The sequence below is a fragment of the Pristiophorus japonicus genome, chromosome 16, assembly GCF_044704955.1.
Source record: "Pristiophorus japonicus isolate sPriJap1 chromosome 16, sPriJap1.hap1, whole genome shotgun sequence".
In the NCBI taxonomy this organism is placed as follows: domain Eukaryota; kingdom Metazoa; phylum Chordata; class Chondrichthyes; family Pristiophoridae; genus Pristiophorus; species Pristiophorus japonicus.
This window is the reverse complement of record NC_091992.1, coordinates 110,206,774-110,232,238: the sequence shown is the minus strand read 5'-3', so window position 1 is coordinate 110,232,238 and position 25,465 is coordinate 110,206,774. Positions and strand designations below refer to the sequence as shown.

General features: G+C 46.1%; 1 protein-coding gene across 1 annotated transcript in view; it reads left to right on the top strand.

The window, feature by feature from the left end:
* Nucleotides 1–25,465, top strand: part of sdk2b (sidekick cell adhesion molecule 2b) — a 460,427-nt gene that overhangs the window by 81,901 nt on the left and 353,061 nt on the right. The window contains exons 6-7 of the mRNA XM_070858209.1: nt 16,442–16,632; nt 18,752–18,835. Coding sequence (XP_070714310.1) covers nt 16,442–16,632; nt 18,752–18,835 — 275 coding nt within the window. The remainder of the gene's footprint in view (nt 1–16,441; nt 16,633–18,751; nt 18,836–25,465) is intronic.

The window sequence follows — 25,465 nt, the reverse complement described above, 5'->3', positions numbered from 1 at the left end:
TATTGGTTTTGCACAATTTCTTCATATGGCATGTTTGACCAGGATGGGGGGGGAGAGGGCAGAGAGAGAGAATCTCTGTGAACTGCATGCATTAAAAATGTATTGCAAAATCAGCAAATAATTGAATAAATTGCAAGTTTTGGCAATCCCACCACATAAGGGGCCAAAACTGACCCAAAAAAAGTGCAAGCTTCCCTCTGCCATGAAATAAGCAGTCCTTTAAGAACATAAGAACATAAGAAATAGGAGCATGAGCCCCTCGAGCCTGCTCCACCATTTAATAAGGTCAAGGCTTAAGGAGTTAGGAGCTAAATTAAAAAGTAGGACCTCAAAAGTAGTAATCTCAGGATTGCTACCAGTGCCACATGATAGTCAGAGTAAGAATCGCAGGATAGCGCAGATGAATACGTGGCTTGAGCAGTGGTGCAGCAGGGAGGGATTCAAATTCCTGGGGCATTGGAACCGGTTCTGGGGGAGGTGGGACCAGTACAATCCGGACGGTCTGCACCTGGCCAGGACCAGAACCAATGTCCGAGGGGGAGTGTTTGCTAGTGCTGTTGGGGAGGATTTAAACTAATATGGCAGGGGGATGGGAACCAATGCAGGGAGACAGAGGGAAACAAAAAGGAGGCAAAAGCAAAAGACAGAAAGGAGATGAGGAAAAGTGGAGGGCAGAGAAACCCAAGGCAAAGAACAAAAAGGGCCACTGTACAGCAAAATTCTAAAAGGACAAAGGGTGTTAAAAAAACAAGCCTGAAGGCTTTGTGTCTTAATGCAAGGAGTATCCGCAATAAGGTGGATGAATTAACTGTGCAAATAGATGTTAACAAATATGATGTGATTGGGATTACGGAGACGTGGCTCCAAGATGATCAGGGCTGGGAACTCAACATCCAGGGGTATTCAACATTCAGGAAAGATAGAATAAAAGGAAAAGGAGGTGGGGTAGCATTGCTGGTTAAGGAGCAAATTAAGGCAATAGTTCAGAAGGACATTAGCTTGGATGATGTGGAATCTATATGGGTAGAGCTGCAGAATACCAAAGGGCAAAAAACGTTAGTGGGAGTTGTGTACAGACCTCCAAACAGTAGTAGTGATGTTGGGGAGGGCATCAAACATGAAATTAGGGGTGCGTGCAATAAAGGTGCAGCAGTTATAATGGGTGACTTTAATATGCACATAGATTGGGTTAACCAAACTGGAAGCAATACGGTGGAGGAGGATTTTCTGGAGTGCATAAGGGATGGTTTTTTAGACCAATATGTCGAGGAACCAACTAGGGGGGAGGCCATCTTAGACTGGGTGTTGTGTAATGAGAGAGGATTAATTAGCAATCTCGTTGTGCGAGGCCCCTTGGGGAAGAGTGACCATAATATGGTGGAATTCTGCATTAGGATGGAGAATGAAACAGTTAATTCAGAGACCATGGTCCAGAACTTAAAGAAGGGTAACTTTGAAGGTATGAGGCGTGAATTGGCTAGGATAGATTGGCGAATGATACTGAAGGGGTTGACTGTGGATGGGCAATGGCAGACATTTAGAGACCGCATGGATGAACTACAACAATTGTACATTTCTGTCTGGTGTAAAAATAAAAAAGGGAAGGTGGCTCAACCGTGGCTATCAAGGGAAATCAGGGATAGCATTAAAGCCAAGGAAGTGGCATACAAATTGGCCAGAAATAGCAGCGAACCCGGGGACTGGGAGAAATTTAGAACCAAGCAGAGGAGGACAAAGGGTTTGATTAGGGCAGGGAAAATGGAGTATGAGAAGAAGCTTGCAGGGAACATTAAGACGGTTTGCAAAAGTTTCTGTAGATATGTAAAGAGAAAAAGGTTAGTAAAGACAAACATAGGTCCCCTGCAGTCAGAATCAGGGGAAGTCATAACGGGGAACAAAGAAATGGCGGACCAATTGAACAAGTACTTTGGTTCGTTATTCACTGAGGAGGACACAAACAACCTTCCGGATATAAAAGGGGTCGGAGGGTCTAGTAAGGAGGAGGAACTGAGGGAAATCCTTATTAGTCGGGAAATTGTGTTGGGGAAATTGATGGGATTGAAGGCCGATAAATCCCCAGGGCCTGATGGACTGCATCCCAGAGTACTTAAGGAGGTGGCCTTGGAAATAGTGGATGCATTGACAGTCATTTTTCAACATTCCATTGACTCTGGATCAGTTCCTATGGAGTGGAGGGTAGCCAATGTAACCCCACTTTTTAAAAAAGGAGGGAGAGAGAAAACAGGGAATTATAGACCGGTCAGCCTGACCTCAGTAGTGGGTAAAATGATGGAATCAATTATTAAGGATGTCATAGCAGTGCATTTGGAAAGAGGTAATATGATAGGTCCAAGTCAGCATGGATTTGTGAAAGGGAAATCATGCTTGACAAATCTTCTGGAATTTTTTGAGGATGTTTCCAGTAGAGTGGACAAGGGAGAACCAGTTGATGTGGTATATTTGGACTTTCAGAAGGCTTTCGACAAGGTCCCACACAAGAGATTAATGTGCAAAGTTAAAGCACATGGGATTGGGGTAGTGTGCTGACATGGATTGAGAACTGGTTGTCAGACAGGAAGCAAAGAGTAGGAGTAAATGGGCACTTTTCAGAATGGCAGGCAGTGACTAGTGGGGTACCGCAAGGTTCTGTGCTGGGGCCCCAGCTGTTTACACTGTACATTAATGATTTAGACGAGGGGATTAAATGTAGTATCTCCAAATTTGCGGATGACACTAAGTTGGGTGGCAGTGTGAGCTGCGAGGAGGATGCTATGAGGCTGCAGAGCGACTTGGATAGGTTAGGTGAGTGGGCAAATGCATGGCAGATGAAGTATAATGTGGATAAATGTGAGGTTATCCACTTTGGTGGTTAAAAACAGAGAGACAGGCTATTATCTGAATGGTGACAGATTAGGAAAAGGGGAGGTGCAAAGAGACCTGGGTGTCATGGTACATCAGTCATTGAAGGTTGGCATGCAGGTACAGCAGGCAGTTAAGAAAGCAAATGGCATGTTGGCCTTCATAGCGAGGGGATTTGAGTACAGGTGCAGGGAGGTGTTGCTACAATTGTACAGGGCCTTGGTGAGGCCACACCTGGAGTATTGTGTACAGTTTTGGTCTCCTAACCTGAGGAAGGACATTCTTGCTATTGAGGGAGTGCAGCGAAGGTTCACCAGACTGATTCCCGGGATGGCGGGACTGACCTATCAAGAAAGACTGGATCAACTGGGCTTGTATTCACTGGAGTTCAGAAGAATGAGAGGGGACCTCATAGAAACATTTAAAATTCTGACGGGGTTAGACAGGTTAGATGCAGGAAGAATGTTCCCAATGTTGGGGAAGTCCAGAACCAGGGGACACAGTCTAAGGATAAGGGGTAAGCCATTTAGGACCGAGATGAGGAGGAATTTCTTCACCCAGAGAGTGGTGAACCTGTGGAATTCTCTACCACAGAAAGTTGTTGAGGCCAATTCACTAAATATATTCAAAAAGGAGTTAGATGAAGTCCTTACTACTAGGGGAATCAAGGGGTATGGTGAGAAAGCAGGAATGGGATACTGAAGTTGCATGTTCAGCCATGAACTCATTGAATGGCGGTGCAGGCGAGAAGGGCCGAATGGCCTACTCCTGCACCTATTTTCTATGTTTCTATGTTTCTATGTTTCTAAGGCTGATCTAAACATGGACTCAGCTCCACTTCCCTGCCCGCTCCCCATAACCCTTTATTTTCTTATTGCTCAAAAATCTGTCTAACTCCGCCTTAAATATATTTAATGATAAAAAAATGTCTACTTTTTTTCTGACGTGATTTGGCCCTATTCTGAACTCCTGCCCTATAATAGACTGAGGTTAAATTCGCCTGGTGTGAAAATTAATACTAAATCATGAATTTTCTAAATGTTTGTCAGTTTTCCATCAGGCTAATTTGCAATGTCACAGAGCCCAATAGTAGTATTTCTATTGTCAAGCTGATGGAGGTCAGCCATCTCGATACAGAGCAGAGGATGAACCTAGGACCTTGGTAGTCTGTGCAGCTTAAGGTCAGTGCCACACCAGGAGGAGCATTTACACACTAATCCACCCGGATAGACTCTACGGAAAACCTTTCGAACCCTACTTGAGATAAAATCAAAGCTGCTTGCTGCTCAAAATCCTGCTTCCGCCTACTGACCATCCTCGTTCGGGCAGGAGTGCATCCCGCATAATGTTGGTGAGGCACAGCCGTTAAAAACCGCCCGGGCCGCCTCGCTGCCATTCCGGATGGGCTAGCTGCTCGCCAGCTCACGTCCCTGCCCTGCAGTTAAAATCCAGAATTGCCGAATCTGATCAACCAGTTATAGTGATCACTTGGCTTACTGGCCGAAACAATCACTATGACTGGATCCCACTACAAAATCAATGCTGCGATACCAAAGCAATATATCTGGCAGCTGATCCAGACTGGTATTAGTAGCAGCAGTGACAGTACCCGTGACTCCCGACTGAAGGATTAAGTGTTAAAATGGAAGGCAGCAGGGTTTGTTTGTCCTCAAGGGAAAAATTAACGAGTAAAAATAATACTGTTAAATTTCATTTTAATTATCTGCTCTGGGAATCGGTAAATTATGGTAATATTAATCTTTATGGTGTATTAAGGAGAACCTGCAGTGATAACTATGCTGTTATGATTAAGGAAGTTTCATTTAATAATTATGAGGTTTTTCTTACTTAATCTACTGCCCACATATCTCATAGGGCAGAGATTCTGCTCTGCAATATTTTTAATGCATTAGCTGGCATTTTTGCATGAAATTCCTGTGTTCTCTCACCGAAAGAGGACACCAATCTGTTCATTTAAATCATTCATTACCCATGCACTAAAATATTACAGAGCAGAATTTCAACTTGTCACAGCGACAAGTGCTTCCAGAGAAAATTATTCATAAAAATTGTGTGACCCTGCTTGCCTGTTACCTTAGTTCAAGAAGTATTAACTTGAACAATCTTGAAAGAAGAGCAAAAATTGAGAGAGGGAAAAATTGAAATAATTCGAGTAGAACAGGGTAGCAACATTGACAAAAAGTATTGCTGAAGATTTTCATGTTATTTAACATAGAAACATAGAAAATAGGTGCAGGAGTAGGCCATTCGGCCCTTCGAGCCTGCACCACCATTCAATAAGATCATGGCTGATCATTCCATCAGTACCCCTTTCCTGCTTTCTCTCCATACCCCTTGATCCCTTTAGCCGTAAGAGCCATATCTAACTCCCTCTTGAATATATTAATGAACTGGTATCAACAACTCTCTGTGGCAGGGAATTCCACAGGTTAACAACTCACTGAGTGAAGAAGTTTCTCCTCATTTCAGTCCTAAATGGCCTGCCCCTTATCCTAAGACTGTGTCCCCTGGTTCTGGACTTCCCCAACATCGGGAACATTCTTCCCGCATCTAGCCTGTCCAGTCCAGTCAGAATCTTATATGTTTCTATGAGATCCCCTCTCATCCTTCTAAACTCCAGTGTATAAACGCCCAGTTGATCCAGTCCCTCCTCATATGTCAGTCCAGCCATCCCTGGAATCAGTCTGGTGAACCTTCACTGCACTCCCTCAATAGCAAGAACGTCCTTCCTCAGATTAGGAGACCAAAACTGAACACAATATTACAGGTGGGGCCTGTCCAAGGCCCTGTACAACTGCAGCAAGACTTCCCTGCTCCTATACTCAAATCCCCTTGCCATGAAGGTCAACATACCATTTGCCTTCTTCACCGCCTGCTGTACCTGCATGCCAACTTTCAATGACTGATGAACCATGACACCCAGGTCTCACTGCACCTCCCCTTTTCCTAATCTGCCGCCATTCAGATAATATTCTGCCTTCGTGTTTTTGCCCCCAAAGTGGATAACCTCACATTTATCCACATTATACTGTATCTGCCATGTATTTGCCCACTCACCTAACCTGTCCAAGTCACCCTGCAGCCTCTTAGCATCCTCCTCACAGCTCACACCGTCACCCAGTTTAGTGTCATCTGCAAACTTGGAGATATTAGACTCAATTCCATCATCTGAATCATTAATATATATTGTAAAGAGCTGGGGTCCCAGCACTGAGCCCTGCAGCACTCTACTAGTCACTGCCTGCCATTCTGAAAAGGACCCGTTAATCCCGACTCTCTACTTCCTGTCTGCCAACCGTTCTCTATCCACGTCAGTACATTACCCCCAATACCATGTGCTTTGATTTTGCACACCAATCTCCTGTGTGGGACCTTGTCAAAAGCCTTTTGAAAATCCAAATACACCACATCCACTGGTTCTCCCTTGTCCACTCTACTAGTTACATCCTCAAAAAATTCCAGAAGATTTGTCGAGCATGATTTTCCTTTCATAAATCCATGAATCCTATCACTGCTCTCAAAATGCGCTGCTATTTCATCCTTAATGATTGATTCCAACATTTTCCTAACACCGATGTCAGGCTAACCGGTCTATAATTACCCTGATGGACTGCATCCCCGAGTACTTAAGGAGATGGCCTTGGAAATAGCGAATGCATTGACAGTCATTTTCCAACATTCCATTGACTCTGGATTAGTTCCTATCGAATGGAGGGTAGCCAATGTAACCCCACTTTTTAAAAAAGGAGGGAGAGAGAAAACAGGGAATTATAGACCGGTCAGCCTGACCTCAGTAGTGGGTAAAATGATGGAATCAATTATTAAGGATGTCATAGCAGCACATTTGGAAAGAGGTGACATGATAGGTCCAAGTCAGCATGGATTTGTGAAAGGGAAATCATGCTTGACAAATCTTCTGAAATTTTTTGAGGATGTTTCCAGTAGAGTGGACAAGGGAGAACCAGTTGATGTGGTATATTTGGACTTTCAGAAGGCTTTCGTCAAGGTCCCACACAAGAGACTAATGTGCAAAGTTAAAGCACATGGGATTGGGGGTAGTGTGCTGACATGGATTGAGAACTGGTTGTCAGACAGGAAGCAAAGAGTAGGAGTAAATGGGCACTTTTCAGAATGGCAGGCAGTGACTAGTGGGGTACCGCAAGGTTCTGTGCTGGGGCCCCAACTGTTTACATTATACATTAATGATTTAGACGAGGGGATTAAATGTAGTATCTCCAAATTTGCGGATGACACTAAGTTGAGTGGCAGTGTGAGCTGTGAGGAGGATGCTATGAGGCTGCAGAGTGACTTGGATAGGTTAGGTGAGTGGGCAAATGCATGGCAGATGAAGTATAATGTGGATAAATGTGAGGTTATCCACTTTGGTGGTAAAAACAGAGAGACAGACTATTATCTGAATGGTGACAGATTAGGAAAAGGGGAGGTGCAACGAGACCTGGGTGTCATGGTACATCAGTCATTGAAGGTTGGCATGCAGGTACAGCAGGCAGTTAAGAAAGCAAATGGCATGTTGGCCTTCATTGCGAGGGGATTTGAGTACAGGGGCAGGGAGGTGTTGCTACAGTTGTACAGGGCCTTGGTAAGGCCACACCTGGAGTATTGTGCACAGTTTTGGTCTCCTAACTTGAGGAAGGACATTCTTGCTATTGAGGGAGTGCAGCGAAGGTTCACCAGGCTGATTCCCGGGATGGCGGGACTGACCTATCAAGAAAGACTGGATCAACTGGGCTTGTATTCACTGGAGTTCAGAAGAATGAGAGGGGACCTCATAGAAACATAGAAACATAGAAAATAGGTGCAGGAGTAGGCCATTCGGCCCTTCTAGCCTGCACCGCCATTCAATGAGTTCATGGCTGAACATTCAACTTCAGTACCCCATTCCTGCTTTCTCGCCATACCCCTTGATCCCCCGAGTAGTAAGGACCTCATCTCACTCCTTTTTGAATATATTTAGTGAATTGGCCTCAACAACTTTCTGTGGTAGAGAATTTCACAGGTTCACCACTCTCTCTGGGTGAAGAAGTTCCTCCTCATCTCGGTCCTAAATGGCTTACCCCTTATCCTTAGACTGTGACCTCTGGTTCTGGACTTCCCCAACATTGGGAACATTCTTCCTGCATCTAACCTGTCTAACCCCGTCAGAATTTTAAATGTTTCTATGAGGTCCCCTCTCATTCTTCTGAACTCCAGTGAATACAAGCCCAGTTGATCCAGTCTTTCTTGATAGGTCAGTCCCGCCATCCCGGGAATCAGTCTGGTGAACCTTCGCTGCACTCCCTCAATAGCAAGAATGTCCTTCCTCAGGTTAGAAGACCAAAACTGTACACAATACTCCAGGTGTGGCCTCACCAATGCCCTGTACAACTGTAGCAACACCTCCCTGCCCCTGTACTCAAATCCCCTCGCTATGAAGGCCAACATGCCATTTGCTTTCTTAACCACCTGCTGCACCTGCATGCCAACCTTCAATGACTGATGTACCATGACACCCAGGTATCTTTGCACCTCCCCTTTTCCTAATCTGTCACCATTCAGATAATAGTCTGTCTCTCTGTTTTTACCACCAAAGTGGATAACCTCACATTTATCCACATTATACTTCATCTGCCATGCATTTGCCCACTCACCTAACCTATCCAAGTCGCTCTGCAGCCTCACAGCATCCTCCTCGCAGCTCACACTGCCACCCAACTTAGTGTCATCTGCAAATTTGGAGATACTACATTTAATCCCCTCATCTAAATCATTAATGTACAGTGTAAACAGCTGGGGCCCCAGCACAGAACCTTGCGGTACCCCACTAGTCACTGCCTGCCATTCTGAAAAGTACCCATTTACTCCTACTCTTTGCTTCCTGTCTGACAACCAGTTCTCAATCCATGTCAGTACACTACCCCCAATCCCATGTGCTCTAACTTTGCACATCAATCTCTTGTGTGGGACCTTGTCGAACGCCTTCTGAAAGTCCAAATATACCACATCAACTGGTTCTCCCTTGTCCACTCTACTGGAAACATCCTCAAAAAATTCCAGAAGATTTGTCGAGCATGATTTCCCTTTTACAAATCCATGCTGACTTGGACCTATCATGTCACCTCTTTCCAAATGCACTGCTATGACATCCTTAATAATTGATTCCATCATTTTACCCACTACCGATGTCAGGCTAACCGGTCTATAATTCCATGTTTTCTCTCTCCCTCCTTTTTTAAAAAGTGGGGTTACATTGGCTACCCTCCACTCTATAGGAACTGATCCAGAGTCAATGGAATGTTGGAAAATGACTGTCAACGCATCCACTATTTCCAAGGCCACCTCCTTAAGTACTCTGGGATGCAGTCCATCAGGCCCTGGGGATTTATCGGCCTTCAATCCCATCAATTTCCCCAACACAATTTCCCGACTAATAAGGATTTCCCTCAGTTCCTCCTCCTTACTAGACCCCCCGACCCCTTTTATAACCGGAAGGTTGTTCGTGTCCTCCTTCGTGAATACCGAACCAAAGTACTTGTTCAATTGGTCCGCCATTTCTTTGTTCCCCGTTATGACTTCCCCTGATTCTGACTGCAGGGGACCTACGTTTGTCTTTACTAACCTTTTTCTCTTTACATATCTATAGAAACTTTTGCAATCCGTCTTAATGTTCCCTGCAAGCTTCTTCTCATACTCCATTTTCCCTGCCCTAATCAAACCCTTTGTCCTCCTCTGCTGAGTTCTAAATTTCTCCCAGTCCCCAGGTTCGCTGCTATTTCTGGCCAATTTGTATGCCACTTCCTTGGCTTTAATACTATCCCTGATTTCCCTTGATAGCCACGGTTGAGCCACCTTCCCTTTTTTATTTTTATGCCAGACAGGAATGTACAATTGTTGTAGTTCATCCATGCGGTTTCTAAATGTCTGCCATTGCCCATCCACAGTCAACCCCTTAAGTATCATTCGCCAATCCATCCCAGCCAATTTACGCCGCATACCTTCAAAGTTAGCCTTCTTTAAGTTCTGGACCATGGTCTCTGAATTAACTGTTTCATTCTCCATCCCAATGCAGAATTCCACCATATTATGGTCACTCTTCCCCAAGGGGCCTCGCACAACGAGATTGCTAATTAATCCTCTCTCATTACATAACACCCCGTCTAAGATGGCCTCCCCCCTAGTTGGTTCCTCGACATATTGGTCTAGAAAACCATCCCTTATGCACTCCAGGAAATCCTCCTCCACCGTATTGCTTCCAGTTTGGTTAGCCCAATCTATGTGCATATTAAAGTCACCCATTATAACTGCTGCACCTTTATTGCACGCACCCCTAATTTCATGTTTGATGCCCTCCCCAACATCACTACTACTGTTTGGAGGTCTGTACACAACTCCCACTAACGTTTTTTGCCCTTTGGTATTCTGCAGCTCTACCCATATAGATTCCACATCATCCAAGCTAATGTCCTTCTGAACTATTGCCTTAATTTGCTCCTTAACCAGCAATGCTACCCCACCTCCTTTTCCTTTTATTCTATCTTTCCTGAATGTTGAATACCCCTGGATGTTGAGTTCCCAGCCCTGATCATCCTGGAGCCACGTCTCCGTAATCCCAATCACATCATATTTGTTAACATCTATTTGCACAGTTAATTCATCCACCTTATTGCGGATACTCCTTGCATTAAGACACAAAGCCTTCAGGCTTGTTTTTTTAACACCCTTTGTCCTTTTAGAATTTTGCTGTACAATGGCCCTTTTTGTTCTTTGCCTTGGGTTTCTCTGCCCTCCACTTTTCCTCATCTCCTTTCTGTCTTTTGCTTTTGCCTCCTTTTTGTTTCCCTCTGTCTCCCTGCATTGGTTCCCATCCCCCTGCCATATTAGTTTAACTCCTCCCCAACAGCACTAGCAAACACTCCCCTGAGGACATTGGTTCCGATTCTGCCCAGGTGCAGACCGTCCGGATTGTACTGGTCCCACCTCCCCCAGAACCGGTTCCAATGCCCCAGGAATTTGAATCCCTCCCTGCTGCACCATTGCTCAAGCCACGTATTCATCTGAGCTATCCTGCGATTCCTACTCTGACTAGCACGTGGCACTGGTAGCAATCCCGAGATTACTACTTTTGAGGTCCTACTTTTTAATTTAGCTCCTAGCTCCTTAAATTCATTTCGTAGGACCTCATCCCTTTTTTTACCTATGTCGTTGGTACCAACGTGCACCACGACAACTGGCTGTTCTCCCTCCCTTTTTAGAATGTCCTGCACCCGCTCCGAGACATCCTTGACCCTTGCACCAGGGAGGCAACATACCATCCTGGAGTCTCGGTTGCGGCCGCAGAAACGCCTATCTATTCCCCTTACAATTGAATCCCCTATCACTATCGCTCACCCACTCTTTTTCCTGCCCTCCTGTGCAACAGAGCCAGCCACGGTGCCATGAACTTGGCTGCTGCTGCCCTCTCCTGATGAGTCATCCCCCTCAACAGCACTCAAAGCAGTGTATCTGTTTTGCAGTGGGATGACCACAGGGGACCCCTGCACTACCTTCCTTGCACTACTCTTCCTGCTGGTCTTCCATTCCCTTGCTGGCTGTGGACCCTTCTCCTGCGGTAAGACCAACTCGCTACACGTGATACTCACGTCATTCTCAGCAACGTTTAAAATTCTGATGGGTTCAGACAGGTTAGATGCAGGAAGAATGTTCCCAATGTTGGGGAAGTCCAGAACCAGGGATCACAGTCTAAGGATAAGGGGTAAGCCATTTCGGACCGAGATGAGGAGAAACTTCTTCACCCAGAGAGTGGTGAACCTGTGGAATTCTCTACCACAGAAAGTTGTTGAGGCCAATTCACTAAATATATTCAAAAAGGAGTTAGATGAAGTCCTTACTACTGGGGGGATCAAGGAGTATGGCGAGAAAGCAGGAATGGGGTACTGAAGTTGCATGTTCAGCCATGAACTCATTGAATGGCGGTGCAGGCTAGAAGGGCCGAATGGCCTACTCCTGCACCTATTTTCTATATTTCTATGTTTACCAGTTTTCTTTCACCCTCCTTTTTTTTAAAAAAGTGGTGTTACAATAGCAACCCTCCAGTCCATAGGAACTGATTTCTTTGATAGAATCTGTGCAGAGTCAATGATACTTTATGAAGAAAAATCTGTCTTGATATATTTTCCAATCAGCATTCCAGAAATGGCAGCCATTTATTACAAGTGACTAATATTATTAGCTGAGGTACCTGAGAGACTGGGCACTGTGGAGCTGTATCAATCTCTCAGCATTCATAACTGCTGTGTTACTGTCTGACATACACTGTGTACATAAGAAGCTTGTCGGTATTTGAATCCAGTCCCCGAGGAATCAAGAATCTTACAAACATGAATTAGCTAATGTTTGAAAAATGTCATGAGGAAGTCCCTTGAAATTTGTAATATAATTTTATTGAAATTTGTGAGTACACTTTGCAGCTTGCTGTGAGGTGTAGCTTAATAATTTGCTTTAGAAACTCCTGTAAATATAGAGGTCTGTTTTACTGCAGATGTTGTTGGTTTCAAAATGCCATTTCCATCTCACCGGAGTCTGACTTTCCCGTGGGAAACAGCGGGACGAAGGTGATTTTGTGATGTACCATCTGTTCACGTGTGGGGTCTGGGCTTGACTCCTGCTTGGATATAATGAAAATGTATCACCTTCTTTCTCTTCCTTTCTGTGTGAGTGTGTCTGTCTGTCTGTCTCTGTGTCTCTCTCTCATCAAGCTTATTAAGAGTTTTATTGCCCAAATTATACTGCAAGAAGAGTTCAATATTGAAAGAAGAAAGACTTACAGTAATGGGACTGACTATTTGTACTATGTTTTTTCTGTCCTTCCGTGCATGCGCCTGAACCCGAAGTGCGGCCCCGACCCGGAATCATTCCGACCACATTGCCAGCTGAGCCCCTGAGTGGCAGCCCTAACCCCCGAGCGGCCCCGACTCCCGACCGGCCCAGACCCAAGTGGGCGGCCGAGAAAGAGAGAGAGGATTGCTAGTGGAGGGAGAGAGAGAGAGAACAGTGGTGGGGGCGCGGGCGAGGTCAGTGTGGGGGAGAGAGAGATTGTGGGGAGGGGGGAGGAGAGAGAGAGTGTGAACATTGAAGGGCGGGAGAGAGAGAGAGTGTTGGAAGGGGGGGTGGGGAGAGAGAGAGAAAGAGTCGGGTGGGGGGGTAAGAGCGAGAGAGCCTGGGGGTGGAAGAGAGAGCGTTGGAAGTGGGGGGGGAGAAAGAGAGAGAGAAAGCGTGAGGTGGGAGGGAGAGTCGGGTGGGGGGTAAGAGCGAGAGAGCGGGAATTCGGATCACATTGTTGCAACCCCCTACAGATGAAATCCAGAAGTCACTACTCACTTTATACCCTATAAACCTGTTAACAATCCATACACAATGCTCCATTTATGGTGGGAGGGTGGGGTGTAAACTTGCGCTGGGGTAAGGAACTTTGGCGGCTTCTGGAAGTCAAAGTGGATCAAGTTACAATTTGTGAAGTCAGTGAGAATGTGGGCTGGGCAGTTCCAGTTACACCGGATTTCTCAAAGTGCTTTACAGACAATGAAGTACTTTTGGAGTATAGTCAATGTTGTAATGTGGAAGCCAATTTGTGCACAGCAAGCTCCCACAAACAGCAATGTGATAATGACCAGATAAACTGCTTTTCTTCGGTTGTTGAAGAATAAATATTGGCCAGGACTTTGGGGATAATTACCCTGCTGTTCTTCGAAATAATGCCATGGGATCTATTACGTCCACCTGAGCGGGCAGATTCGGCCTCGGTTTAACGTCCCATCTGAAAGACGGCACCTCCCAACAGTGCAGCACTCCCTCAGCACTGCATTGGAGTGTTGTCCTCGATTTTCGTGCTCAAGTCCCTGGAGTGGGACTTTAACTCACAACCTTCTGACTCCAAGGCGAGTGTGCTACCTACTGAGCCACAGCTGACAATTGGGACATTTCCAGGAATGATACAAGTCAGTAGTGTGGTTCTATTAGCCACTTGCACTGATTTTGAATTGAACTCCATGTATGTCTGAGCCCCTTGTGTATTGTTCTTCGACCACTGGTTTCCTTCGCTTGGATTTCCTACAGCTGACAGCCAGATGCAGTTAAAACAGCTGGATTTTGTTGGATTTATGGTCAGGAAGGCCTGTTTTTTTTTCCTGGATCCTAGTGCCTTCCAGCTATTTAAATGCTCTTTGTACTGTACCAACAGCAGCACAATTTAGGCATGCTCTCTTGATAATACCATAATGTTATCATGTATATGGTCCAGACATTAAACAGCCAGGCTGAACACATTTTAAATGTTGCATTTTAAGATTACAAAGCTGTCATGCAGCGATTCCCAGCATCAGTGATGGGAGATCATGGGCTAGATTTTCACCAGCCTAACGCACGTTTTAATGTGATTTTTTTCATTAAAACAAACTTCACAAAATTCCCCAAAGTTTAAGAATGGCGGTTTCGAAATATCGTCGAAAAGCAGATAGTCCTGGTGCAACGCAAAAAAAAACGCACCGCCGAAATTTGGCCATTTGGTGAACTCATTCTTGGGTGGAAAAACAACGCACGAGAAAAGCAGGCGTTGCAGCCTGAGAAACGTCGGTAAGTAGGAAGACCTGCAAAAAAAGATAAGTTAAAGTTTTTATTTTTTAATTCTTTTGCAGCGATTACTTGTAAATGTTTTGTGATTTTTGATTTTTTGCTTTTTGCATTTTTTTTTGCGTGTTTTCTCCGCTCCCAGGGCCTGTATTTTTGCTGTTGATAGGCCTCAGGCTAAAGTTGGCAAGATCGTGGTTTACACCGCGAATCCTCGTGCAATGCTGTTTTTTAACAACCGGGCGTATTTTGTGGCCAAATTTACCCCGTTAAAAAATGGCAACATTTTAATTTTTATTTCTTCATAAAAATGACGTTATTTATCCAATAATGACAGGATGAGGAATTTCTAGCTCCATATCTTCTGAAGGATCTTCGGTTGCAACCTATGCAAAATTACCAATTTCCCAAAAATCAGTCATACTATACTCCAAATGCAGTATTGGTGCAGTGCAAAAGATTGGCTCTCACAGGCACCAATCAAGCCATATAAATGAGGCATGAATGAATCAGTCTATGCATTCTGCACTCAATTCACAGTGAACAGAAGCTCACAGCACACGGCTTCCAGATGATGTTGCACTAGGCAGCGCTGATCAGAGACCAGTAAGAATATTAAATGGAAAGGTCATGCTGGTGCAGTAAAGCAATGCTCTCCTGAGGTTATGGTAGTAAAGAGAAAGCTTTAAAATATAGTAACCTTTGATATACCTGACATAAGATTGCTTTATGCTGTCACTTTGGACAAAGAGCAAAAGTATTCAGTTCCAAGTCCTGTCATCCCTGCACTGTATGAGTGCAGGAAGTTCACGCATTAAAGAACGGCAGTAACAGTGGAGCACAGCATGAGTTTCCCATTCCCACAACAGTGTTCTGAATGTGACAGGAAAAGAGAAGCAGAATTCAAACGCCTCTCGCGATAATATATATGATTAGAAAATAAATATCAGACATGAAAACTAAGTTTAGAAAGAGTGTAAGTAGATGTTCATAAATATTTCATTATTTGTATTAATTTCAAGAAAAAAATAGCTTTATTTTGTATGGGATGTTTGGGACTCGTGCCTGTCGAAGACATTTTGATTATAGTTTTGTTCTCTACTGTAATATGGCAGTGTCTTTATTACAAAATGGCTTCCAGTCAGCATCAAAATGGCAGAGCCTATCGTTACCACTGCAAGTACTTCACATTTAGATGCACATCATGGCATGACCTACCCCTCCTGAAAGAGAGTTTTGATGCCTCTGGTACAATGTGGTATTTATGCTATAGGATTGTCTCCAATACTACTTTTATTGTCCGAGGCATCTGTGTAATATAAATTAGATGTGAATGAGATTTTTAATTAATTATTTTTAAGTTATTTCTCTTTCTGCTCATCTGCCCTTCCTCCTCGCAGGGCCCTGGTACCCCTTCTGTAATTTTCTCAGTGCCTCTGTGTTACCCATCATTTCCCAACTGAGAGGGTTGATTAGGTTCAGCCAGTGCCGATCTTGACTTGGACACCAAATATACCAGAATATTGCCTTACCCATATCATTTCCCTTCTTCTCGTCCACTTGCATAAAAGTTTACTATCTTAATAATTGCGAAAACAAACCATAAACAAAGACAGTCCCACCTCCCTGCGCACGCACACATACTCGCACAGACATAAACACAGCAATTCTCCTGGAGTCATTAAATGCCCCTCTTCTCCCCCCTCCCCCACAATAATTCTTCATCGCAATTGAATCGATCACATTGAATAGTAACCTCGATACCTAAACAGTCAGTGCTCACATTGTAGGTGTTCTTTGATTGCAGGATGAGGATTTGAATGTGTTTGATGATGTCTGATGATACCGAATTTAAATTTTAACCATTTGTACATAATCTATCAGGAGAACAGTGATAACATCTTTAAATCAACCGTGTAAGAAACTTCTGTTTAATTTTCAGGCCATTAATTAAGCTTAGTATTATCTGGAAGAAGGATGGGGTTCCACTGAGAAGTGGATTCAGCGATTACCACCGGAAGCTGACCATCCTAAACCCGAAAGTGCGTGATGCTGGGTTCTATGAATGCGAAGCCATTCTCCGAAGCAGTAGTGTCCCTTCAGTCAGTGCGGGGGCCTTCTTGTCCGTATTGGGTGAGTGCCTGGGAATTTCCTGGTCCTGGAAAGAGCACCTGCATTATGGCTACGAAACATTCTGCAGATCCTGAGTATTTACACGTCTGGACTGGAATCAAACTATTTTATTTGGCAAGCCATTAAAAGTGGTTAAAGGACTTGTTGCCTTCCAGGAACCAACCACTATGTGTCATAATTTTTACGGTCACTGTTTTCAAAAGAGTCCAGATTCTTTCCACAGCTTCCCATTCATATATTTTTTTAAAATCTCATTTCCTTGTCACTCCAGTCAGCTGCAAGAGTTCTGAATTCTCTCAGAATCTGCACTAAAATCACATAGCTTCAGCAGACTGATATTTTGGTTCTGAATGTACTGCAAAATGGTTCCTTTTCAATGTTTGGCGAAAGCTCTACGTGCAGCAGATCTACCATGGCTCATTGTGAGTTAGAGGATGCACAGTATTATGATATGTAAAGCACAATCAAGGGCAATGGTTTATTTTTAGTTGAATAAGTCAAGTTGCATTTTTATTGCAGACTATAATTTTGGGCTTCAGTTCTATGATTCTCTGCATATTTGTGTGGAAACTGTGGTGCTGATTACTTGTAAAACTCAGTTTAAGCATGGAGTTAATTTTATCTGTTGGGTTGTTTAAACCGAAGATACTGATGATGGGGAAAATATTCCATGTTAGAGGTCGGTAAGGGGTAGGATGCAGGGACTGCGTGTAGTAGTATTGAGAAGTGGGGACATAGCTGTGTGAGTTTATAGTAGCAATCGGGTGGTCAGTTAGGCAGTTACAATACTGACTTCTCGATATGTGTGTGTGTTCCAGCATACTGGACACCTCAATATTCTCTTTACAATTGGGATGAATTCCACTGGTTAATGGTCTCACCATACGAGGAGAAAACATTCCATCTCATGGGGCTGGAAAAGTGACATAGGCCACCTTGCCCTCACGCAAGTTATATCATTATGGAGAATACGGCTTGAGAGTGCAGTGGAATAAATCCTCAGAATAATTAAAAGCAAATCACATAAGATCTTACCAATGATAATTGTTTCCACTGTATTTAATTCATCATCATAGGCAGTCCCTTGAAATCGAGGAAGACTTGCTTCCATTCTAAAAGTGAGTTCTTAGGTGACTGAACAATCCAATATGGGAACCACAGTCTCTGTCACAGGTGGGACAGACAGTCGTTGAAGGAAAGGGTGGGTGAGCCTGGTTTACCACACGCTCCTTCCTCTGCCTGCACCTGTTTTCTGCATGCTCTCGGCGACGAGACTCGAGGTGCTCAGTGCCCTCCCTGATGCACTTCCTCCACTTTGGGCGGTCTTTGGCCAGGGACTCCCAGGTGTCGGTGGGGATGTTGCATTTTATCAAGGAGGCTTTGAGGGTGTCCATGAAACGTTTCCTCTGCCCACCTTGGGCTCGCTTGCCATGTAGGAGTTCCGAGTAGAGCGCTTGCTTTGGGAGTCTTGTGTCAGGCATGTGAACAATGTGGCACGCTCAACGGAGCTGGTCGAGTGTGGTCAGTGCTTCTATGCTGGGGATGTTGGCCTGTTCGAGGACGCTAACGTTGGTGCGTCTGTCCTCCCAGGGGATTTGCAGGATCTTGCAGAGAACATCGTTGGTATTTCTCCAGCGATTTGAGGTGTCTACTGTATATGGTCCACGTCTCTGAGCCATACAGGAGGGCGGGTATTACTGCAGTCCTGTAGACCATGAGCTTGGAGGCAGATTTGAGGGCCTGATCTTCGAACACACTCTTCCTCAAGTGGCCGAAGGCTGCGCTGGCGCACTGAAGGCGGTATTGAACCTCATCATCGATGTCTGCCCTTGCTGATAATAGGTTCCCGAGGTATGGAAAGTGGTCCACGTTGTCCAGGGCCGCGCCGTGGATCTTGATGACTGAGGGGTAGTGCTGTGTGGCGGGGTCAGGTTGATGGAGGACCTTTGTCTTGCGGATGTTTAGTGTAAGGCCCATGCTTTCGTACGTCTCAGTGGAAGATGTTAACTATGACTTGAAGTTAATTACACATTTTATCAAGGAAGAAAACAGAAATATTTTCACTGGGTAGAAGAATATTTTTTTTGCTGATTAATACTCAGTCTTTTTCTTCGTGCAGAGCACCCACAACTCGTCTTGGAGCCAGAGCGTCACATTACAGCAGAGATAGAAAAAGTGGTGGATATTCCATGTCAGGCTCAAGGTAAAGTCAGCAGACAATCTACTTTTAATTAAACTTAGTAGGAATATTATATATAGCGGAGCTGGTTACTTAGTGATGCAGTATACTTGGAGCTGGTCACTGCCTGGACTCCATAATGTTGACCGATCACTCTAGTCTCAAATAGCTGTGAATAAGTTACTCTTTTTAAATGGGTTTGGCAGGTGATACGTTCTGGTCCCTCAGATCCTTGTGCTTATAGACTAGAAACACATTTCAGCATTTATGTGACTTTATTGAGTTGGTATGTGAGCTGTGCTGCTTTTTTGGGGGGGGGGGGGGAAGTGCAAACTGTTGAAAAGCTGTTGCTAGGCAACATTTTTATTTTCACTTTACAACACCAAGAACACTCTCAAAATCACTAATTAGGATCACAGAAGTTTCAGAGTTGGCTTTGATATTGATTTACAGTAACTTATGAACAAAAACATTTGAGATTGGATCTTGCATCTGAAGAGCTCCCCAATGGTTTAAGACATAGATGTCCTGTGTGACATAGGACTGAGTCATATGGACCAGAAGGTTCCAGGTTTGATTCCCTGGGGGAGAATTTAGTAGCGCCCAGTTTGGGACAGTAATTTTTTAGTTTTAAAAAATGTAATGCCCGACGAGATGCCTTGAGTGAAATTCAGCGTATTCGCCCCAGGAGTGAAGGGGACGGTAAACGAGGTGCTAATGGCCTCAGATGGGTGTTGCAGGGGGACTGTTCACAGCCACTTACAAAATTTCAGCTGAGTTCCATTCAACAATCAGCATTCAATCCTGGAATTCAGCTCCATCTGGCTCTTAAAGGGGAAGTCATTTCTATTGTGTTCCTAACACACATGAGACTGCACACAGGGAGGTTAAAGTAACAGTGACCTCAGTCTGTCATAAGACACTCCAGAGTGAGGAACAGGCCTTCGGGGCCGGCTTATATACAGTGCTCCCAAGGGATGCTGGGATCCCTTGGGACTTCAGGGGATGAGCTCTCTGGTGGCGGAACATGGGAGTGCATGCTTTACAGATACACATCACTTCTCCCCGCCAAAGTCAAAGTGAAAACTATTTACAAGGTGAGGCGGTCGGGAGCCTTTCTATCCCTGATGGACTGTCTCAGTACAAATGTTTGTTCTGATGTGTTGGCTGTGCCCTCGCTGGGCTGGCGTGTTGTTAGCCCTGCAGGACTGCTAGGTGAGCCTGGCCTTGCTGGGCTGTTGGGCGTGATGGGTTAGTATTCCTGGTCCGGGGTGGTGTCGTTGATCCTTTGGGTATGTGTTGTGGGCTCTCAAAAGGTGGTGTCTGCTGTGGGTTGTTCAGAGCAGTCTGTGAACCGCAGCCTCGTTTGGTCCAGGTGCTTTCTGCAAATTTGTCCATTGTCCAGTTTGACTACAAACACCCTACTCCCTTCTTTAGCTATCACCGTGCCCACGATCCACTTGGGACCATGTCCATAGTTGAGCACATACACAGGGTCATTCAGATCAATTTCCCGTGACACAGTGGCGCGACCATCATTTACATTTTGTTGCTGCCGCCTGCTCTCTACCTGATCATGCAGGTTGGGGTGGACCAGTGAGAGTCTGGTTTTAAGTGTCCTTTTCATGAGTACCTCAGCCGGGGGCACCCCTGTGAGCGAGTGGAGTCTCATGCGGTAGCTAAGTAGTACTCGGGATAGGCGGGTTTGGAGCGAGCCTTCTGTGACTCGTTTAAGGCTGTTTGATGTTTTGTACTGCCCGCTCTGCCTGCCCATTGGAGGCTGGTTTAAACGGGGCCGAGGTGACATGTTTGATCCTATTGCGGGTCATGAATTCTTTAAATTCGGCACTGGTGAAACATGGCCCGTTGTCACTGACCAGTACGTCAGGCAGGCCATGGGTGGCAAACATGGTCCTCAGGCTTTCAATAGTGGCGGTGGCAGTGCTTCCCAACATTATTTCACATTCAATCCATTTTGAAAAAGCATCCACCACCACCAGGAACATTTTATCGAGAAACGGGCCCGCATAGTCGACATGGATCCTCGACCATAGTCTGGAGGGTCAGGACCACAAACTTAGTGGTGCCTCTCTGAGTGCATTGCTCAACTGAGCACACACGCTGCATTGCCGTACACAGGACTCTAAGTTAGAGTCGATACCGGGCCACCACACGTGGGATCTGGCTATCGCTTTCATCATTACTATACCCGGATGTGTGCTGTGGAGATCCGAGATGAACGTCTCCCTGCCCATTTTTGGTAGCACTATGCGGTTACCCCACAACAGGCAGTCTGCCTGAATGGACAGCTCGTCCTTTCGCCGCTGGAACGGCTTGATTGGCTCTTGCATTTCAACGGGGATGCTGGCCCAGCTCCCATGCAGTACAGTTTTTTACTACGGACAGCAGAGGATCTTGGCTGGTCCAAGTCCTAATCTGGCAGGCCATGACAGGCGATTTATCATTTTCAAATGCTTCCATGACCATCAACAAGTCTGCGAGCTGCGCTACCATCATCAAGTCTGCATGCTAAGCCATTTCCACCCCCTTGGTGGGCAATGGTAGCCGACTGAGAGCATCCGCACAGTTCTCAGTGCCTGGCCTGTGGCGGATGGTATAGCTTTACGCTGGTAGTGCGAGTGCCCACCTTTGTATGTGGACTGAGGCATTAGTATTTATCCCCTTGTTTTCAGCGAACAGGAATGTGAGGGGTTTGTGATTGGTTTCCAGCTCAAATTTGAGGCCAAACAGGTATTGATGCATTTTCTTTGCCCCGAACACACGCGCTAATGCCTCTTTCTCAATCATGCTGTAGGCCCTCTCAGCCCTAGACAAGCTCCCGGAAGCATAGGCGACAGGTTGCAACTTCCCCGCAACGTTAGCTTGTTGTAATACACACCCGACTCTGTACGATGACACATCACATGATAGCACAAGTCTTTTACGCGGGCTATACAATATAAGCAGCTTGTTGGAGCATAAAATGTTTCTGGCTTTCTCAAAAGCAATTACTTGTTTTTTTCCCCCATACCCAGTTCTCACCTTTGCGCAATAACACATGTAGGGGCTCTAAGAGGGTGCTTACCCCCGGTAGGAAGTACCAAAATAGTTGAGAGTCCCAGGAACGACCGCAGCTCCGTGATGTTCTGTGGCCTGGGCGCGTTCCTGATAGCCTCTGTCTTGGCGTCTGTGGGCTGAATGCCGTCCGCCACGATCTTTCTCCCCAAAAACTTCACTTCTGTTGCCATGAAGACCCATTTCGACCTCTTCAGCCGCAGTCCTACGCAATCCAGTCGCTGGAGGACCTCCTCCAGGTTTTGTAGGTGCTCGGCGGTGTCCCGACCCGTGACCAATATGTCGTCCTGAAAAACCACCGTGCGTGATACCGACTTGAGTAGGCTCTCCATGTTTCTCTGGAAGATTGCTGCAGCCGACCGAATTCCAAACGGGCATCTGTTGTAGATGAACAGTCCCTTGTGCGTGTTGATGCAGGTGAGGCACTTCAAAAACTCCTCCAGCTCCTGCGACATGTAGGCCGAAGTCAGGTCGAGCTTGGTGAACGTCTTGTCTCCTGCCAGCGTCGCAAATCGGTCGTCTGCCTTAGATAGCGGGTATTGGTCCTGTAGTGAGAAACGATTAATAGTTACTTTATAATTGGCGCAAATCCTGACCGTGCCATCACTTTTGTGTACTGGAACAATCGGGCCGGCCCACTCGCTGAATTCCACTGGGGAGATGATGTCCTCGCATTGCAGCCTGTCCAGCTCGATTTCCACTCTCTCCCTCATCATGTGAGGTACCGCTCGCGCCTTGTGGTGAATGGGTCATGCCTCTGGGACCAAGTGGATCCGCACCTTTGCCCTGGAAAAGTTTCCAATGCCTGGCTCAAAGAGTGAAGGAAATTTGTTTAGAACCTGGGTACATGAGGCCTCATCGACATGTGATAGCACTCGGATGTCATCCCAGTTCCAGTGGATTTTGCCCAGCCAGCTCCTTCCAAGCAGTGTGGGGCCATCGTCTGGGACAATCCAGAGTGGTAGTTCGTGCACCGTGCCCTCGTAGGTGACCTTCATCATGGCGCTGCCCAGGACAGTGATAAGCTCTTTGGTGTACGTTCTCAGTTTCGTGTGGATGGGGCTCAGGGCTGGTCTGAATGCTTTGTTGCACCACAGTCTCTCAAACATCTTTTTACTCATGATGGATTGGCTAGCGCTAGTGTCCAGTTCCATGGCTACGAGTAAGCCATTCAATTTTACGTTTAGCATTATAGGTGGACATTTCGTCGAAAGTGTGTGCACCCCGTGTACTTCAGCAACTGCCTCCTCTCTCTCAGGCTCGAAATTGCTTTGATCCACCATGCACTGATCTTCCTCTGCCACGTGGTGGTTAGCAGGTTTTACAGAGCTTGCAGCTCATTTGCAAGCTCGTTGGAGGTGCCCCATTGTTCCACAGCTCTTGCAAACATACCCTTTGAAGCGGCATGAATAGGCTGAATGGAAGCCTCCACAGCGCCAACAAGATGCAAATTGCCTTGCATTCATCCTTTGTTGGGGACTCTGAGTCATCTGGGTCACCTGAGGCCTGCTGGCAGTTGCAGACTCATTGGTCCTGCCCTGTACATTTCTGCTCACAGTTCCAGTTAATTTGTGAACATTGCGCGCACTTGTGTGATTAGAGATTTGTTGGGTATTATCACTGGTGGACATAAACGCCTGTGCTATCGCAATGGCCTTACTGAGGGTCGGTGTCTCTGCAGTCAAAAATTTTCGTTGGATGGTCTCGTGGCCAATGTCCAGTGGCTCCAGGTAGCTATCAAACTCACTTTGGCCTGCAAGTCGCCTTAGCTCGGCGACGTAGCTCGCCATTTCCTGACCTTCAGATCGCTGGCACGTGTAGAACCGATACCTCGCCATCAGCATGCTCTCCCTCGGGTTATAATGCTCCCGAACCAGTGTACACAGCTCCTCATACGACTTATCTGTGGGTTTTACCGGAGTCAGAAGATTCTTCATGAGGCCGTAGGTCGGTGCCCCGCAGACTGTGAGGAGGACCGCTCTTCTTTTTGCAGCGCTTCCTTCTCCGTCCAGCTCGTTGGCTACAAAGTACTGGTCTAGCCGTTCGACATAGGCTTCCCAGTCCTCACCCTCCGAGAACTTCTCCAGGATGCCCACAGTTTGTTGCATCTTTGCGTTGGATTCGTATTCTCGTTGCCAGTTATTGTGTTCCTAAGACAGATGAGACTGCACACAGGGAGGTTAAAGTAACAGTGACCTCAGTCTTTAATAAGGCACTCCAGAGTGAGGAAAGGCCTTAGGGGCCGGCTTATATATGGTGCTCCCAAGGGTTGCTGGGATCCCTTGGGACTTCAGGGGATGATCTCCCCGGTGGCGGAACATGGGAGTGCATGCTTTACAGATGCACAACAATTTCAACCTGCTGCTGCTCATTTTCAGCAATGCTGAACTGTCACTCATCTCTGAAGCTGAGGAAGATTGTGAAATGGCTGCTGATAATCCCCCTTCAAGGGAAAGGGCTACAAGATTCAACAATGTGGCTCTGGAATTATTGGTGGGGGCACTCGAGACCAGCAGGGAGTCCCTGTTCCCTGCATCGGGAAGGAGGCCATCATTGCAGGTTTTCTATGCCGTGTGGCAAGAGATGGCCCGGGAGGTGTCGGCCAGCACAGTGGTGCAGAGAAGCCTCACCTGGTGACCTTGACTGCCATTGAGAGAGCTGTTCTCACTCTGGTCTGAGGCTCGAGGTCTGGTTGCAGCAGATGGCAGACACATTGTTCCTCAAAGTGAAATTGATGTAGGAGAACTGCTGCCTGAATACCCTGGGAGGGTAAGGTCTCCTGTTGCCAGCCCTTTTGGACCTTCTCCCTCTGGCCACATTTTGCTGTCTTCCTCCCCATCTTCCTCCCCGTGCCTCTCCCTGTCTTGCTCCTGGCCTTTTCCCCTTGCCCTTTTCCCACGGGCTTTTCCCCCTTCCTTTCATCTGCCCAAGTAGCCTCCGATGGTGACATCTGAGCAGGAGATTGAGTGCCAACACAGCACCCATGAAAGGAGATAAATCTTGTGATTTCAAATCTGCCCTCAATAATACAGGGGAATAGTTAGGAGGCAGAACTGCCCTTGAAGTCAAAATGCTTGCGCTTGTCCACCAGCCACTCTGTCTATGTGTCAGCAAGCTGCAAAGAGTGATGGCCTCCAAATTCTTTTTTCAAGGTGCTGCCTTTAAGTAGTGCTCCTCCAGCTGACTCCCAACTCCAACTCGACAGCTGAAGCTGTTGTTGTCGCCGCCAGGCAGTAAGTGAGGTTCCGCGGGCGAATTTCACTTCCGGAGCGATAATGGGGCATTGCACTCAGCGATGACATCATCATCGACATGTGCAGCCCAGCAGGGCGCTTCCGGCAGGAGTAAGGCGCTACCTCATAGCGTCTCTGCAACAACCCCCGCCTAATCCTGCGGAGGGCGCTGTTCTCGCCGTGCCTTGGCAAAAAACCTTTTGCGCCTGGAGGCACTAACAGCAGGTGCAGAAGAGGCGAAGTTTGCACCCCCCCCCTGTTTCTACAGAGTTAATTGAGTTCAACTAGGGCAAGAGTTTTGGTGTTACAATTGGCTCAACCCCTTGGTAATAGCAGGGAAATGATC